The 18,773-nt window shown below is 36.3% G+C and overlaps 1 protein-coding gene across 1 annotated transcript in view; it reads left to right on the top strand.

Moving 5' to 3' along the window:
• DNTT (DNA nucleotidylexotransferase) overlaps positions 1-18,773 on the top strand; it is a gene marked incomplete at both ends in the record, with an annotated part of 76,513 nt that overhangs the window by 36,665 nt on the left and 21,075 nt on the right. The window contains one exon of the mRNA XM_084209892.1: positions 12,171-12,273. Within this exon, the coding sequence (XP_084066018.1) occupies positions 12,171-12,273 (103 nt within the window). The remainder of the gene's footprint in view (positions 1-12,170; positions 12,274-18,773) is intronic.

Raw genomic sequence — 18,773 nt, forward strand, 5'->3', positions numbered from 1 at the left:
AAATATGACATGACTTGTTCTTTGAAAGACTCTCTGAAAATATATGGCTAGAGCTTTATATCTGGATCAGGAAGAAAGGCACAGAGAGAACTCTATGAAGCTACATTCTCAAACAGAGTATTTCCTTGTCATGGTTTGGGAATTAAGGAAGTTGGTTAGTAATAATCAGGGAAGTTTTCAATCTGGAATTAAATCGACTAAGTCAACTTCATGAGCTCCTTAGGCTGATGGAGAATCACATCTTGGAGCAGAGCAAGGAAACTTTGTAAAGGAGGGTAACACGATTTCACAATGGAGGGATTTACTCAAGTTAGAAGTTAAATTTAATGACAGGCTTGTCCACGCTTTAAAAGGCTTTTCTGGTATGCCTGTACTTGTAGAATATATTGGCAGCCTTTCTCTGTGGAGATGCAGTGTTCCTTTGATAGTATAGTTTAAATGATTTTCTCAAATGGAATAGCCTATTTTGGCCCAAAGGGTGTAACTATTTCAGCTGCAGGGAACTGCTGGCAAACAGTGCACATTCACACCACACAGCTATCTTGGCAAACCCCTCATATAAACCAAGTAGACAAGTTTTGAATTTCAGTTTCTTTCTCTGTAAAAGGCTGGTGTTCTAAGTATATCCCATAGATTAGGGATAGAACTTCATATACAACAGGGATAGACTTCATATAGAACACTATATGAAGTCCTCTTCCCCTAGACAAAATTAGTAGATGAATGACACAATCCAAATTAGTATTGAAAGGGAACAATCTCATTTTCTCTGCATTATGCTTCTGTAAAATTCCCTACCTACCTTACTTGCAGTGGGGGCAACTACTACTGCAAGTTATTGAAAATATGAAGGTCAGCTCAATCCTGGGAAAATTCTACAGTTCACCCTAAACATTTGAGTGAGCAATTTTCTTAAATCTATCTAGATTGTACATGTGCTTGAAATTTAAACTGTGCATATTTTTTTCAGAAGTACTTGAGTAAAACTTGGTAGAAAGGCTAGACTCAAACTCACCCTGTTGCAGCTCTCTGCTGGCAACTACACAAATGTTTACGTCGTATTATATCTCCTTTGGTGGAATAGATTGATAAAATATCTTAAAGTAATCACAACTAAAGTAGAATTAGACATATTGCCCCAAAATGCCAGAATTCAAAATCTGGCTTCTCATGTCTTGTCACTACCCCAGATGTTTGAATAATTACCTGTACTCCTTGGCCATTACACCAACTCAAACAGAAGTGTTAATCCTATTTCATGTTAGAATTTCTGAGAGATGTCTTATTTCTGGTTGTCCTTCCCCACACCCCCCCCCACCCCCCACCACTGTGGATGCCAGCAATCTATTTCTCAGTTCAAGGAATTTTAATAGAAAAACTGTCATGTTTATATAACTTCCAGAACAGCTGAGCAGGAGGCAAATAGAAACCTTTATTTTTATGGTAGGTTGATTCTACGGATTTTCCCATCCCTGCCAAGTAAGTGAAACCCAGGCTGAACATTTAATATCATTCAGGCATTCTGAAAATCATGTTTCCTTCCTCACATGAACATTAATATTGTCTTTTAAATTGTTTAAAGAGAATGTTTTGATTTTTAGAAATGCTGAAGTAGACACGCATGAAAGAGAATGTTTTGATGAAAGTTTCTGTGACAAAGGGATATGTTAAAGGAACAAGCCTTTTGAAACACTCAAGAGAATTAGTTAGAGAGAATTAAAATGGATGGGGTTTGAATTCATGTTTTCAATCTACTGCCAGAAAGCTTCAGGACAATTTGCTGCTATAAAGCTGATTGTTAATTTTGTTAAAGCAGCAGTATAGAAAAATAATTTTTACCTTCTTTTATAAAATACTGTATCTTAAATGTAGGCTTATATATGTCTTTGAGATTCTGAGTAAGTAAAATAGAAACATAATTCTGAATCAAGCAATTTTGTCTTGGACAAAAAAAAAATCTAAACTAGTAAATGGAAAATAATTTTTTTATTGATTGCTAAAAAAATGTATGACAAGTAGTTTAGTGAAAGCATTTTTTTAATATGCACCTTTCATATTTAATAATGCAGACTTTTGTTTACTTATTTCAGTAAATAATTTGAATGCAGCTGACCTTCTATTTTTTCTGCTGCATTATTAGATGTTTTACGACTAAATCCATCTGCATACCTCACATTTCAGCTGGATATATGAGATCCCAAATCCACATCAATACCTTTTGGACTGTTTGTCTCCTTCAAACAGTGTTGAAGTGTTTTTTCTTTTTTGTCATTGATTGGCACTGGGCAAAATCTGTTTATGCAGGAAGCTTCTATGATGTCATTTGACATGCTTGATTGCAATTAAGTGTAATTTAAAGAATTTTCCAAGACAGTAAAAGTAAAACTTCAGCAATGTATTTCATGACTTTAAATAAAACTGTGACAGATTGGTATGGTACATTTCATAAGCTTTAAAGCTTGAAATTACATGGCCAGCTTCCAGGTACAGTTGTGCTATTTATACGAAATTGAGACAGCACTTGCAGTGATTCAAAGCTTAAGCATAGTTTTGTTTTGCTTGGTGGAATAGTGAATTTACTCCAAGTAGAGGATTCAGAGAGGCTAAAGCTGTTAGCAACAAAAAAGTCATCTTGTGTGCAAGCCAAAAGGGATAAATATTCAGCATCAGGATATAATTGGTGACAGCCACGTTCAGGCATCAATGCCATGGAAGGCAGACAAATATGTTCTTCCCATCGAGGAAGAGCTTACTTGTGTGAGTGACTGTGCACTGGAACAGATTGCCCAGAGAGGCTGTGGAGTCTCCCTCACAGGAGATAGTCAAGAGCAGTCTGGCTGCAATTCTGTGCAAAGTGCTCTGGGATGACCCTGCTGGAGCAGGGAGGTTGGACCAGATGATCCAAGGGTGTCCCCTCCAACCTGACCCACTCTGGGAAAGCCAGAGCACAACAGCACTGCCCAGGCTGTGCAACTGATACAATCACTAGAGAGAAACACACTTTCTAAATAACAAGCAGCTGACTAAATTCCTACATTGGCCATTCTCCTGTTTTGTTGTCTTAGTAGGAACCAGACTGCTGGAAGACAGTTTTATGAATTATTTTAATAGTGTACAGTAGATTTGGTTGAAACACAATTTTGCAACTGTTTTTCACAGAAATTACTTTTCTGTTTTTAAGAAATGTGAAGTTAAGGTTGGAGAGAAGTAGTTTCAGCATGTGAACAGCAGGTGTTCATCCTCAAGGTAATACTTACAAAAATAGGTGAATCACTTTGGTTTTAGTATTTTTGTTTGTGATCAATTTTTTTTTCAGTTCTTCAAATTTTGAGTTCCATTCAGATTTTCATATTGTTCCATGACTATGGTTTTCTTAGATGTTAGTGGATAAGAGAATCCTTACACAGCATATAAACCAAATATTCTTTGAAATAACCTTTGGCTTAAGGTACATAGAAGGTAATGCATAAACAAGCCAATATATAACACACAATATATAATTCACCATTCATTGTTTTCACATGGCAGGGAAATATTTTCAGGGCTTTGCATAGAATATGTTTAACACATTAAATAATTGAAATAATTAAATAACTAAAATGCAAATAATCTTCGAGAGATTTCTGAGATCAGTGAATAGCTCTAAGTTTAGTTACACTGGTCATTAAATTCCTCAGCTGAATAACTGTTTTCCTTTCATTGCATTAAATTAAATATCTGTTAAATCAAAACTTATCATGACATGAAGAGGAGTACCCAAGTGTCTTGTACTCTGAGAAATGTATAAGTTTTTTTTTGGGTCATAAAAGACACAGTCAAGCATAGCATGACATACTTTGGTCTTTGAAAGTGCATTTAATGAGATGAGGTGAGTGCCATGCATTACTCCCTTTTTTTGAGGCAATGCAGTCACTGAGGGTGAAATTATGTTTCAAGTAAATTTAAGTGCTTTTGCACAGGTTTTTCACTGGTTCTCTTCACTTCAGTGATTTTTACCCTCAGAACAAAACTTGGAGAAATAACCAGTGATGTGATCCCTTCTGCTGCAGTGGGTAATGCTCCTTTCTCCTGATACAAGAAGATCTTTTAAGTAATTACTTCTCTGCATTGTTTGGTCATTCCCTAAAAGATTTCTTGAACAGAAGCAACTGATTCACAATACCAGCAATATCCTGCTGAATAAATGAGAAACCAAAAATGTTTGTTTTGTGTATCCTCTATTAAAGCTGTGTTCCCCTATGCTGTTTAGTAAGGTTTCTGATCCTAAAGGGAAAAGATTTTTCCCAATGCTGCTTCATTGCAGAGTTGGATTAACTTCAGAAATACAATAAATACATTCCACAGCCATGGAAAATGGGTTCTGCCTCCAGTGAATTAGAATTACTGTTACACTGGGCAGGAAAACTAGCATTTTAATGAAGTGTCCACCCTCAAGCACTTTTTCCAGAGAAGATACCTGTGAATCTTTGCTAAATACTTTACATAGTTCAGCTGGGTTTATGTTGAATTACTTGGCTGGGTGAAGGAGCTGCTGTACACCGCCTTTAGCAATTCAAACCTTTGCAGAAGCCTGATTTATAGCTGCCCAGGGGAACAGTTCTCTGTTTTCACTATGTTTTTCTTTCAGAGACAGTATAACCTAAATAATTCTATTCTTAAATTAGTGGGAAAAGTAATTCTGCAGACGAAGTTATGACAGCAATTTTTTTTTACCTACAAATTCTCTCAAAATGAATCAGGGTGGTTCTCATAACTGTATGGTATCTTTTCAGTTAAATATATCATTATATCACTTTTAATTTTAATTGTCTTTGCTAGTGGCAGAATTTATTTCAGTCCATTTAATTATATTATTGCTATTTTAGACATTATTTAGCATCCTATTAAACCATCTTACAGATATTAACTATAGCCCAGAAGAGCACTGTAATGTACAATCAGGGAACAATTAACCCTCAAGGAATTCCAGCATCTCCTTTGATATAGAATAAAAACTCTCAGTCAGTTTGGATTTAGAATTCTGGCAATAATTAACCCCAAGTTTTTATCAGCTGGTACAAACCAAGTGCAGTAGGGTGACCAAAAGGCTGGGCCTTCAACTCAGTGTCTAGCTATAAAATGTTAGCACAAGTATCTTCCCACACTGGCACTTTTCATCTCCACAGGTGATTTTTTTGTACCTTACCACCTATGTGGCATTAGAAAGAAGAGAATTCATTTTGACATTCACTGGCAACCAGTAGTGTCAAACTAGTTGACTTGCCTTCAAAGGCAAGTAGGATCTAATTCAAATAACAACCAGGAGAGCAGAGTGTGTCTGAAGAAGCCCAACCCATATCTGTCTTCTACAGAGCCCTGATCAGATCTTGGTTTACTGTTTTCCTCATTACTTCAGGAGTGTTACTTTATTTCTGAAAAGCAGGTTCTGACTGTTGGCATTCACTGAAATCAGGGTATAGATACTTGCAGTGTTAAGATGGGGAGGAATCCTGGTTATTATTTTTAGTGACTATGCTCAAAATTGTCATCTAGTGCTTGTCATTAGTTTTTTGCATCAAGTAACCTGGTAATCTCTACAGATTTTTCTTCCTATTTACTACCCTGTCCTGCACTGGAAGGCTTTCCCAAGTTTTAATTCTGGAATAAGAGTGATGTATGACTCTTAAAACTGCTAACCTAGGGAATCATAGATAAATAGTATAGCTGAACCTTCTGTCTAATTTGATGAACTCTAAAATAGCATCTTGCTTTAGGCATCCTCATTGATTTTACATCTTTGTCATGTTTAAGGTGGAGATGAAGCACCCAGGACAAATGAAGCTGGTGCTGGAGTTTGGCATGTTTGAGAGCCCCTGGTTTATTCTGACTGAATGTTCCCTCTTCCCCTCTCCCTTGGCTGCCAAAGTGGGCACTGCACGATGTGAGTCAGGCTTGCCAGCACTTACATTTTGTATTCTGCTGTCTCTGCTTTCTGAGTGTCTGTTTTTGATTGTTAACTTTGGTTGAGCTGCTTTTGCACTTCAGTGAGCATTTATTTTCTTGCTGCCTAGTCTATATGTATGTGAACTACCATGGCATGGGCACTGTTGAATCCAAATGTTGTTTTGGAAATGTGGAGCTGACCTGAATATTAAGGAAAGCTCCTGAGATAAAGCTGGAAGTGATTTGAAGAACAGCTTACATGTGGTGTACAGAGCTTAGCTGGTCATTTATGCTGGCAATGGGCTGGTGCAGTATTGTGCTGCTCCTTAGACTGTTGATACTCTCTACAGTCAGAATTTGTCAGAACTTCTATTTGTCAGAATATGTAATTGAGAGTTGCTGAGGAAATAACTTCAAATAAATGTTACAGCATTTTCTTGTCTTGGGAGACACTTTCTGCCACAAACAAAATAACTTTCTAACTTCTTTTAACTATTACCCAGTTCCTGTTGCAAATGAAGCAACTATGTTGCAAACATAGTAATTTCTTCCATTTAACAAACTACTTCAGCATGAAATCGGTGTTTCAGAAACCCTTGCCCAGATCTGACTCTGCAAATTTCTTGTCAGTGTACTAATTGTATAAGCAGCAAAGGCATAAGTAGCAATGGTCCTTGTGAGTCAATAAAGCCATTTATTCTGGGTCTAGATTTCAGACCTTAAAAAAGGTTAGGGAGGAAAATGTTCTGGAATAATAAACTTGTGATTAAATTCTGGATTCAGTAAATTCTCTTTTGGCAAAATATTCAGGGAATTGTACTTATTGATCTACTTTGTAGACCACTACTTTTCTATTTTATTAAAACACTAGTAATTTATATGTGAAGATGGGACACAAGGTTTTGAAAATCTGTGGTATCAGAGCCAAGAATTATCCTGTAACTATTTTGCAATTGGTAGAATTCTTCTTTTGTCAAACACGCAGGATTTTACTTGCTGTGAAATAGTTGTAGCACTGTCACACTCCAGTACTTCAAGCTTAAAGAATGTTTTTTCTCTTTATAAGGGGTTTATACAAAGAAAATATGTAGTTCTTCATAGTTTGACTGACAGTAACTCTGAATTATTTTAGTATCTGGCTGTAAGAAATTGTCTGTCCCCTCTTCGACATCTCAGCAAAGACTGCTTAATAAGCAAATCCACGGGCATGCAGACTACCTGGGATTTGGAATATAAATGTATCTCCCTTTTCCTGAAAGGCACATGTTGGTTGGAGATAGGTTGTAGAAGCAAATTAATCAGGACTGCAGTTATTAGACAGAATTCTTGTGCCAGTTCTGTTTGGTCAAATTCAACTGATGTCAAACAATAATTCTATGTTGTTGTTACAGTGGGAGTTAATTGAGACCCAGCACAGATGATAGAGTAAAAATATGGCATTGATATCAGAACAGACAGAAAGAAATGTTTGCACCATGTGAACACACGTGTGCATGTTCCATTAGAGCTGTAATTGCATGTTTTACTGGCATGCACACTGAGGCTACTACGGTTCTCCCTCAGAACATGCATTTTATGGTACTTACAAATTATTTGTTTGCTGTTTCTAAAAAAAATGATTCTGCTACTTATTCAAGGGTTCTCTTCACTGTTCAAACAAAAGCTCATTGTGCTATATCAGAGTATTTTCATTTCTTCAGCTATGTGTAACCTTCTGCAACATTTAATTCCTTTTCCATTGCCACACAATCACCACTTCAGCAATTGCATCTTGTTCTTCTTATGTTTATGCATATCAGTCATCTATATTCAAGAAAATCTTCAAATGTCCTCACATATTTTCAAATCACTAGGGATTTCTGTCTAGAAGCTGTCCTCCCTCCCTTTCCCCAAAGAAGAATGCTGAGAAGATGATGCTTAATTTAACTTATAATGAATTCCCATATTTCTTTCAACAAATAAATGGCTTGTCTTTTTTTTTATATCAACTTCCAACATCTTAGCTAAGATCCAGCTTGTTATACAAATGAGTTTCAGCAGGATTGCTTTTAGTCTGAGCTCTCTGGAAGGAAGGGAGGGTTAAATCCTCTGGTATTCTGTGCAGGCTCTCCACATGCTGTCTAAGGCCTACTCCATGTAGTACTGGTCTGAGGTTACTTTTACTGAATTTCCCAGCTTTCTCTATCAAAATACAACTATACAATAAAATGCTCAGGAAAGAGATAAGTAAAAAAATCTTTCCAGTTTTGTGGTGAATATTGGCTACATTCCTGATAGCAATCGCTCTCCATAACAGATTTCAGTTACAGGTTTTTTCTTTTTCATTGTATAGGCTTCAAATGTCATGACTAAAATATTGATTAGCATCTGAGTATTATCATAAATATACTATTTTAGAAAGTACAATCCTGTTTCATCAAACAACATAGCTTGGAACATTACCCAATGCCCAGTATTTGAGAGTTCATGCCTTCCTCCACAATTTTCCACAATTTTGACAGGAATAAAAAGTTCAGTCACATAGAAAGAAGCTTGAAATGACTATGCCAAATCTGTTTACATTTGCCATTATTTGCACCCGCTTCATTGTGCTATATTTTTTGCCGTTAAGTGAGTGTATGATTTGAAGATTTATCATGTAATTAATTATATTAAATTAATTTGCCAAGTTCCAGGAATCCCACCAAATTTATTCTTCTTTAGTGTTTATTTTAGTGGATCAGACAATGTAAGTAAGCACCTGTTACTTGTCAATCTACCAGATTCTTAAGTACATGTGCTTGACTTTGTGCAAACGATTAATGTTTCTGATTACCTGTGGCAGTGTTCTCATGTGTAAAGTTCAGAACGCTGAAGGTTTTAACATACATGGGAATTAGTTCAACACTTTTAATTCTATCATGCAAACAAGAATTTTCTCTGATTAAGGAATAGATAGTATTTGCTTAAGTAAATGTAATCAGGTTATACTGTGACTGTTACAATACATAAAAATCCCCTGAAACCAAAACAACAACAAACTCCAAAAAATTATTTGGAAATTTTCCGTCTGTGTTTTTGGAGAGATAGTTGGATAGTTGTCCAGCTTGTCTCCAGTCCAGATTCTGAGACTGCAGAACCAGTGGGAGACAGTCATCTCTGATGGCCTTTCAGAGCAGCTAGTGAAAATCTTTTTCTTCTGAATATTAAGTGACAACCTTCACAAAGAGTTTTGAGGTGCCCTTCCTAAGATGGTTTTGAGAAACAATTGAATTACACAATCTGGCAGCTGTGAAGAAATGGTATTTTAGACTGCTCTGGAAAGCATGGTACTAAGTTGGATTCCTGGTCCAAAATTCCTAGTTGGCTTTCCATTTTTATTCCAAAGTCAGGCAAATTGTTATTTAGCTGACAAGGACAGACCTGAGGCAAATCACTTAACTGGAGAACTGTTTTCACACAAAAGTGAAGTAAGAGATTGAGAAGGATTTGCAAAAACTATTCTAATCTCACTCTAATGAAGTGTGAATCTCTGAAAGCAGGAAAATATGGTCTGTTAAGCAAAACGCTGCAGGAACCCATTACCAAATAGCCAAAGCAACCCAAAGACAAATCTAGTACAGTGTTTAAGGTTTTAAAGTCAGAAGTCATTTTTTTCATCCAATAATGAAGTTTTGTGAGTAGTAGGGAATTGTTAGTCCATCTCTCCTCAGCTAAAATAATTTTATCAGAATCACCATTGATGTGGCTTTGCCATTATGTACTATTCCAGTATCTCAAAATATTCTGCACACATACAACTATTAAATGTCTAATAATGCAGATGCTGCCATTGTAGATTAGGACAATATGATTATCCTTTCCCCTACATTCATATCTTTATGTTTTAGTCATAATGATAGTTACAGTTGATGACTTGGAATCTAATAACAGCGAGAAAGATAATTCCAACAACCTTAAAGGTAGTTTATTGACTGCTAAGAAACATTTACCAGCTTTATACAAGTTTAGTCAGCCAAGAATTGAACGCAGTTAATTAATAGTGGACTGTCTTTTTTTGTCTCCGGGCTAGAATAAATTATTAGAACAAAAGGTAAGCTCCAATTTCCATTCTTTAAGGTGCTGGATTCTTATAGCCAAGTGAAGATTTAGGTTTTAATATGAAGAGAAGAAAAATATGGAAGTGGATTCTGAATAGGAAATCCAAAACTTGAATATTTTCCTGTTCAAAGCTTCAGGAAGCTGAACTCACAAAAAAAAGCCGCTGAGAGCATTTCAATAAATGCTCTCTGTCTTGGGAAATAGAGAGCAAATGAAGCACCTTGGATTTGCTGTCATTTTATGGCTTGATTGATGTAGGATTTTGTAGATGATGTTAACCTAAAATATGTAGATGATGAGGAAGCATGGGGAATCAGCTCCTAATTCCATCAGCTTCCAATTTCTTCCTTTGCTTAAAATTATTTTTTAAAGAAATCAAATATTCTTATGCCACTCTGCATCTCTAAGATAGGAATAGTAAATTCGTTCCCTTTGAAAAAATATTTTGAGACATGTTAGTAAAAAGTGCTATGTAAGAGCTTTGCATTATTATTGTAATTTTAGAGATAATGAATGGCATCCTACAAAATAACTCAATGTTACATGGAATACTAAATATTTTCTAACTTCTTGACTTTGAATTGCTGTTCAGTTTCTAAGCCTAGACTGATGCTTTGTTTGAAACCTCTTTGAAATGATTTCTACCTGTTTAAGCAATTTCGACTTTGCTGCAGACACAGCACAATAGTTGCATTATAGTGAGTATGATTGCCTGTCAAATGCAAACCCCAGACTTTCATCTCCTTACAACTTTGTGCTAATGCTGCTCAACTATCCATCAGTTAGATGGCTTCCTGTCACACAAATGGCAGTTGACAGTCTGCCTATCAGTTCTGTTCCTACAAATGTCCCTGTTTAGGAAACCAGGTTCAGTTTTAGGTATTATTTTAAGAGAATAAATGATTTAGAAAATAATTTATTAAAAAAATTTTAAAAAAGATTTTTTGGGTGTCACAGTTCTATTTTCATTACTTGAATAGCAGTTCACAAGTTCTCTGAATTCTTGACAGTGTTGACTGAAGCCCTGCTGAGCAATAACATCAAGTACCCTTGTGAGCATCAGCAAGAGCAGACTTTTCCCATAAACACGTGAGAAACATTTGGAGATGTGCTACACATAAGAGTCACTACTCCAGATTTTGGGTTCTTACTCCACCAACTGCATAAAGAAGAGTTATTCTCATTGCAGAAATCTCTTCTCTCCTCTGCTCATTTCTCCTTAGGCTGGAGTGATTGCACTCAGTAAATGTGTGTGCAGTTCCTGTTGTACTACCAAGTTCAAAATTAAAACCTTGTATTGGTTCTGCAATACTCAGATGAATTGCACTGTGAGATAATTTTTCATGTGCTTTCAAGCATTTTATAATTCTGAAGGGAAACATTCAATAACATGCTTTTGCTTGTTTTCCAATGATAGCCAAGTCTTAATCAGATTTCAGTTTAACACCTTTGGAAAGCAGATGAAAGACAAGCTGAATACTTAGACTTAAACAGAGAAAAACAAGAGGTTATGACTTAATTTTTCATTAAGAACATTTGCAATTAAATTCTGTGCACACAGATTTAATTATGAAATTCTTAGTGCATGTAATGAACAAGCTTTAGTCACATTAAGCTCTGTAAAAAGCATTGTTATGTTTAAAAGAAATGCAAAATAGTAAAAGAATTTATATCTGCTGTTAAAAGAAACAATAAATGTTCATAATCACAGTTTTGTACATTAAAATGTGCATCAAAAACAAGGAAGAATATTTAAATCTGTGGTAGTTTGATTGGCAAGTTTATCTGCTGTTACTGCACTGGGTTTATAATATGTAACATTGTATTTTGAGTATGCTTTTTTTTTTAAATCCAAAGATGACTAAAATCTTCCTTTCCGTGACTTGAGGGGAAGAAAGAAAGAGATTTAACATCTGCAAATGGATCTGTATTATCTAGTTGAAAAACAGAGGACATAGATCAAAAACTTGTAATTATTATTTTATAAAGAACACTAATAGACCCCATAATAGAAATAAAAGATTCCATTTTGGTTATGTTTGAAGCAACATTGCTATCACTTTATTCTGCAAACTTTTCTTATGATGCAGCAAAAATACTCTCTTTGAAACAGCAAAATTCAACAGGAACTTAACTCTTTTAATGTCCTTGTTATTTATTCCTTCTAGGGGTAAGAATATTGGACATGACATAGATTTTTTGATCACCAGTCCAGGACCAAGCGAAGATGATGAACTCCTGCATAAAGTTATTGATTTATGGAAAAAGCAGGTATGAACTAAAGAGCACTTGGCCAAAAAAGGCATGTTCTAACTCCACTGAATTAAGCTGGTATAGCTCTTAAAGAATGCCATACTCCTTGTTACAGCTGACTGCAATATTTTGGAGCAGGATATTGCTCTATTTGATTACTAATCATGATGATCTAGGTGCATCCTCTAGCTCTGAATACTAAAGTTGAAGGTTATATCAGAAGTGCACACACAATCTTTAATATCTTACCCTAAGAATACGCAGCTAGTCAGAGGTGAGAAATCAAGCTAGGCAGAGTTTTGATTCTCAGAGAAAATTGTTCTTTTACTTCAAAAAGACTGTCTGTTTAATTTCTCCTTGAGGTGGGAGTAGGTTTTCCCAGGGGAAGATGCTCCAGGGAGATCCAGCTTTAAGTGTAGAAATACAGAAAAATTGACAGAGTTTTCCATGATGACTGTGTTTGGAAAAATGCACACATCTTCAGGGTCCCTTCCAACTGAAAGTGCTGGACAATTGTGTCATATCTTAGACGAGTTGCTCATCTAAGGGATGGATTTTTGGTTGTTTTGTTGGGGGTTTTTTTGCTCTTGTTTTTTTCTTCAGCTCTTCAGTTTCCAGCAGCTTTAAAGTTGGAAGTGTCTCGTTTATAACATGTGCGGGTAGCTAAAATATTCTCGGGTCAGAAAAATACAGTATGTTGGGAAAGATAAACTTTTGTTTTTCTTCTACTTTTCTAGCCAGCTGAGATATTTTTCAATATTTACTACCAACACTATTCAAAGAAATAGACTACATTTCAACAAGCAGAGGGCCAGCACCACGAGGTGAATCATCAAGAGCCTCACTGCTAAGTCAAGTCAGCTTTCAGTGCTGACAGGCTGCAGAGGATGCTTTTGGATTGATTCTTGAGTACTTGAGTACTTCAATTAATGTATAATGGGTTAACACATGAAAGATTAAAAACATCCAACTACACAGAAGCTTATGTGACTGTATGAGGTTATCTGTTTCAAGGCAGTCAAAATATTTCAGCTGGCTTTGATGGAAGAGCCTCAAACTTGTTTTTTTCCTGGTAAAGTGCAATATTAACTGAATTCTTCTTCCAGTTGATTTTTGGTCTTTAAAGTGCTAAATAACTACTATTACCTTTTTAGATTTTTCTTATTCCTCTGTGGAAGCTCTGTGTGTTGGAGTAGATTGATAGCAGGTACTATTTAGACCACTCAATAGCGATGAAGCCATGGCAATTTGTGAGTGCTGAGGAAATACTCTATTTTTGTCAGTCATTTTATTATTAATGTATAGGTCCTTTCATGGTTATTATATTCCCTTTATTATGAGAAACGTTGCCTTTCTTCTTACAAGGGGTCTTTTTCCCTTCTTATACACACTTGAATCTCTAGGAAATCAGGTATGGGTCCTCCAAAAATCATGCTTGTTATAATAGAGCAGAAGGGAAAAGTGACAACAGACCGAGGCTAGAGCCTGCCCTGAGTGCAGCCTTTCATTCCTTCTTTTCCACTTACATTACTGAGAAAAATGGCTATGATCTGAGAAGTCTGACAAGTACTAAAGTTTTTCAGTTCACTTTGAGCTGCTTTCATTAAAAGGAATTGAAAGAAAAGAAATTGAAAATGAATTGTTCTTACTGGTTTTCTTGTTAAGGGGACTATTTAGCAGAAAGGAGAGCAGGTGGAGTGTGGGAGGTCAAGGGTGGCCAGGAGTTTGATAAAAAGATTAGGATTCCTCTAGAAATCCCAGCACATAGAACATGTCATAAGCACAATGGTCATGGAAACCAAACCCAAAGAAGCTGGGTATAGTTTAAAGCTATGGACAATGATTTCCTGTGTTCTGTTTGTCCTCCAGTCATTTCATGGTTTATACTAGTTACACTGCCTCTCTACTGTGGTATTTGTAATGTACAGGCTTTTACTGGCGCTACTGAAAAACAAACTGCCAGCAAAATCAAAATGCAAAAAAGAAAGAAAGGATTTACACACCTCTTGCCTTTTTGTTATCTTTGATTTCCAAGGCAGGGGGGAGGACAGAAAAAAAACCCCAAATAAAGCACTTTGTAACTTTTTGTAGCAGTCTGCATCTCAGCTTGCCACTTTTGTGCTGCTCCTTCTAAGCCCAAATTAATAGATGACCACCATGGAGGTCATGATGTTGGCTTCCTTTTGACAGCTCTGAGTGAAGAATTCCACACTGTTTAACTTCTAAATTATGGACCACAGCTTTAAATAGTTTAAAGGGCCTTTTTCTTGTCTCAGAAGTGTAGTGTTACAAGATCCTTCCATGGAAAGCTGCTGAAAATGAAGTGGCTAAATCAGCACCATTATGGTCTTTGATGCAGCATCACCAGGGATAAACAGGCTGAGGAACAGAGAACACAAAGTCTTCAAAGTAGAGGGGCAAAATGGAAAAGCTGTGATGCAGTACGCAGGTTGTGGTCTCAATGGTTCCAAAAAGCCTCATAAAGAAAGTAAGAAATTACTTCTGTGGGTTAGAGCTTGAAAGTCTTTGTGCAAACAGGCTGAGCCATCTGTGTGATGTAGCTTCATTCACATACTGTGAAAAAATGCTTTCATTTTTTGCTGAAAACCTGTGTAGCTGTATTTAGCACTGTTCCTGTTATATACATACTTTCAACAGTGGAAGAGATACTGTTACTACAGGCACTCCTGCACTCTTCAGTTTTCCCCTTTATATTCATGTAAATATAATGTTATTGTTTTTCTTTTGGCTTTAGGAAAATGAGTGAGGGAGGTGCCTGCCTGTGCTTACCTATTCTAATATATTACTGGTCTGGTTTAAAATCTAGTATTCACCCTTGATGAGGTGAGCAGGAAGGGGAAGGTTTGATGTCCCATTAAAGAGGATGGTGAGGAGCAAGTAATATTTCTTCTTTTGCTGGAAACAGATTTTTGGAAACAGGGTTTGCAGGAAAGCCACACATTCATTATTAAGTGACAGCTGGATTTTGCCAGCAACAAAACCTGTTTCTAAGACAAGACACAGAAATTATTAAGAAGCCAGAGGAAAGAACCTTTTGTTTTAGATGAAAGAGTGCATAAGGATGCTGAGCTCCTTTGGGAACGCATATTGTCTCATCTTTCTTCGCAATTCATTATGAATTTTTTTGGTTCATTCTGACTCAGATGAGGAAACTCATATCTAAAATAGATTATTGCAAGGTGGTTAGAGCCCTGAACGTGAGAGATCTTGGCTTAAATTTCTTTGGAGACAGTACAGGGCTGAATCTGATTATCCTGCTTGTGAGGTTAGTGTATAAAGTAAGCAGAAGTGTTCCATTTCCTGTTGTGTTCTAAGTGAAGATCTGGCATTTCTTAAGATATGTGATCTTTCTGGGGTGTATTGTATAGCTGTGTGTGGGGGAGTAGGTACATGTAACTCCCTATCTCTCTGTCTGTCTGATTATATTGCTCAGCAAATGCCCTTGGCATGGAGAGGTAAACACCTTCATTCATGGATTCCAGTGCTGATCTGTCCATTGCTGTCAAAGCCAGGCTGCTCCAGACATGCTCAGAAACAGATCATTCCAACACACAGGGAACTTCAAGATGAAAAAGGGACCAAGGCAGCTGCGTGATTATGCAGCAGCTGCCGAGTTTTACACTGCTGATCAAACCTTTGATGTAATTTTCTAGTGACTTCTTATCCTAAAAGGCCTGACTTCTCCCAAGCATCAGTTCCTTTAGCTCTTCTACTTTATAGAATTCCATCTGTCTCATCTAGATTGAGATTTTTCCAAATTAATACTCTACATCCTATTTTGGATTAGATATAGGAATTTCACTGAAAAAAAAAAAGAAATCCAGTTTCATTTTATTAAACTATCTCAGAAGGAAATTTAGAGCAACAACATATACATTTCAGAAGACCATATTGGATTACATTTTCAGAGGATATAAAATGATCCTTCTTAGCTTTAGCAGAATTAATCTAGCTAGCAACAATTATGAATAATGACAGCATGTAACACTAAATATAAAATGGAATTCCATTTAATTAAAAATGACTGAGAATGCTAGTGACCATATTTGATTGATTTTTCAGTGATTGATTTAATATTTTTCTAAAAAGTCATACTTTTCCTCAATTTGAACATGGATTTACTCCAATATCAATGCTATTGATGTGCCAGCACTCAGCATATTTAAGTAAAAGTGTGCAGTCATTCTAAAAGTGGAAAATTGTTGAGAGTCTTCACGTAACTGTTCTAAAAAATACATTTAGTTTTGATGGTGTTGTAAATTTGAGAAATTAAAATGCCCACACTTTAAAACTTGATTGTGTAAACAAGACCTACAGCACTTTATGGTGTACAGATCAATCTGAAATGGGCAAGGAACTGCAGATTCCCTGACTCAGAGTAATGAGAAGGAGGCAGCTCTGCAGCCAGCAGTGGCCAGAACTTCACACAATCTTCAAAGCTGACTGCCCCTTCAGGCTATGCTTTTTCCAAATGTACCTAAGTGCATTTCAACTTTACTTGATGGGATGGTGGTGATGTCCTCTGTCTAATTATACTAGGTTAATTGGAAATGCTATCCCAATGCCTATGACCTAGGCTTTGGCTCCTATTAATGGTGATACCCTGACTTCTGGTATATACTGTACATACTGTAGTGTCCCAAATCTCCAAGAGCAAAAACAAAAATGAAGCAAAAAATGAGAAAATACTGCTGAGTAGCTGAGAGATTTTTATAAAAAATGGGAAGAATATTGGTGCTTAATCAAAGCATGAATTCATCAATTAATGGTCAATGATAATGATATTAAAATTATTTTATTAGCATTAAAAGCAAGAAAATTAACTTGAAGGGAGTATGGTTTCATCAAAAAAAAAAAGCAGGGAACTAAGCAGTTATGCATTAATGCTCAACAGCTGTTTTGAATCTATATTTGGAAAGAGCAAGCATCAGTGCCTTGTGACATTGGGGTAAAATTAAGAAAAAATTGCTGTTTTAAAGATAGATATTACAGAACACCTGCTAAATTTAAGCGTTTTCAAATCAGCAGACTTGGAAACTAATAATCCAAGAGAAGAAGCTACATAAGGAGTTTTCTCATATCAGTTTATAATAAATCTTCATAATCAAGAAAAATTCCAAGCAAGAGAAAGAATGCCAATTCAAATAAAATAGTTATCATTAAAAAGGCTGGCTCATTGACCCATAAAAAGCCCGTAACTGATTTCCAGTAAAATAATGGGATGGTTTATTTGGAGCTATCATCAACAAAAAGCTGGAGGCTAAAAATGCAGTATTACCTATCAGTGTCTCTTCATGGAAATCATATCTGATTAAGTGTTTCTGATATGCTTTTTTTTTTTTGTCCCAAATTATAGCACTGAGTGATAAATGTAATTTTATTACTTTAAAGTATTCTCTAAGGCATTTAAGATATTGTCATGTAAAGTTACCGCACTTGTGCTAAATAAAAGAAATAATCAAAATCTGGTTTCTAATACTGAGGTATTCTTCCAAAAATCAGTTCTTTTTTACCTGGGACAATAAGAGTCTTATCTGGAGACCCTTTGTCCTGGTTTTTGTCCAGACAGAGGGAAGGGGCATGGCCAGACCCTGATGTTATCCAATACCACTTTCCATCATTGCCAGGGTTGGGGGAAAAGAACTTTCTCCCTTCCTAGAAGAAGGATTTTTCTTCCAATGGGAGAAAGTGTGGTGATTGAAATGGCCTGGTATTTTACATGTGAATTGTTTCTTTGTCTTATGCCTTCTGGTATTAATAGTGCTGCTGTTACTGTTTGTTGTCTTACCTCATTGCTGTTTCCAGGAAATTGTTCTTATCTCAGCCCATGATCTTTGCCTTTTGTGTTTTCAGTTGGGGTGGGGGAGGGGGAAGCAAGAGGTGTGGTTCTAGCTGGGCTATTAAATGGGAGAATACCATTCCTGAACTACAACACCATTGTAGTTACCAACTGACAGCCATCAAATAAAACCACTTATAGACACTCTCAGTTCAATGTTGCAATTTTAAAACACCTCTAGTCCAGAAGAAGAGAATGTGTAATCTTTTGAGTGATTTTAAAACAGAAACAAAAAAGTGATCCAAGGACCTAAAGAAATGGGCATTCCCTCTGAGCAAAAGGCATGGGCAGGGGTCTTCCATCTCTTTGGAGACTCCAGACCTTGTCACAAGGAAATCTCATGCAACAGATACCGTCCAAATGGAATCTTCCACTTTGGAATCCCTCAGCAAGATTGTGCACTGGACTAACAATCTTTTTCTAGATGTCTGCCACATGGGAACACATCAATCCTTATTCAGAAATTTCTGTTGACATTAACTAGAAAAAGATTTAGGAGAAAAGGAGGGAGGGGAAGAATTGCCCTTTAGTACAGGGCAGGACCTCACTACTGTCAGATATCTACCAGTGCAGATTTTCCTCAAAAGTCTGAAGCTGTTTCATGCCTCTCCTTAGCCCAGATTTGCCCTGGCACAGTTCCTTGTTTACTGAAATTACA

The sequence above is a fragment of the Fringilla coelebs genome, assembly GCF_963513975.1.
Source record: "Fringilla coelebs genome assembly, chromosome: 8".
In the NCBI taxonomy this organism is placed as follows: Eukaryota; Metazoa; Chordata; class Aves; order Passeriformes; family Fringillidae; genus Fringilla; species Fringilla coelebs.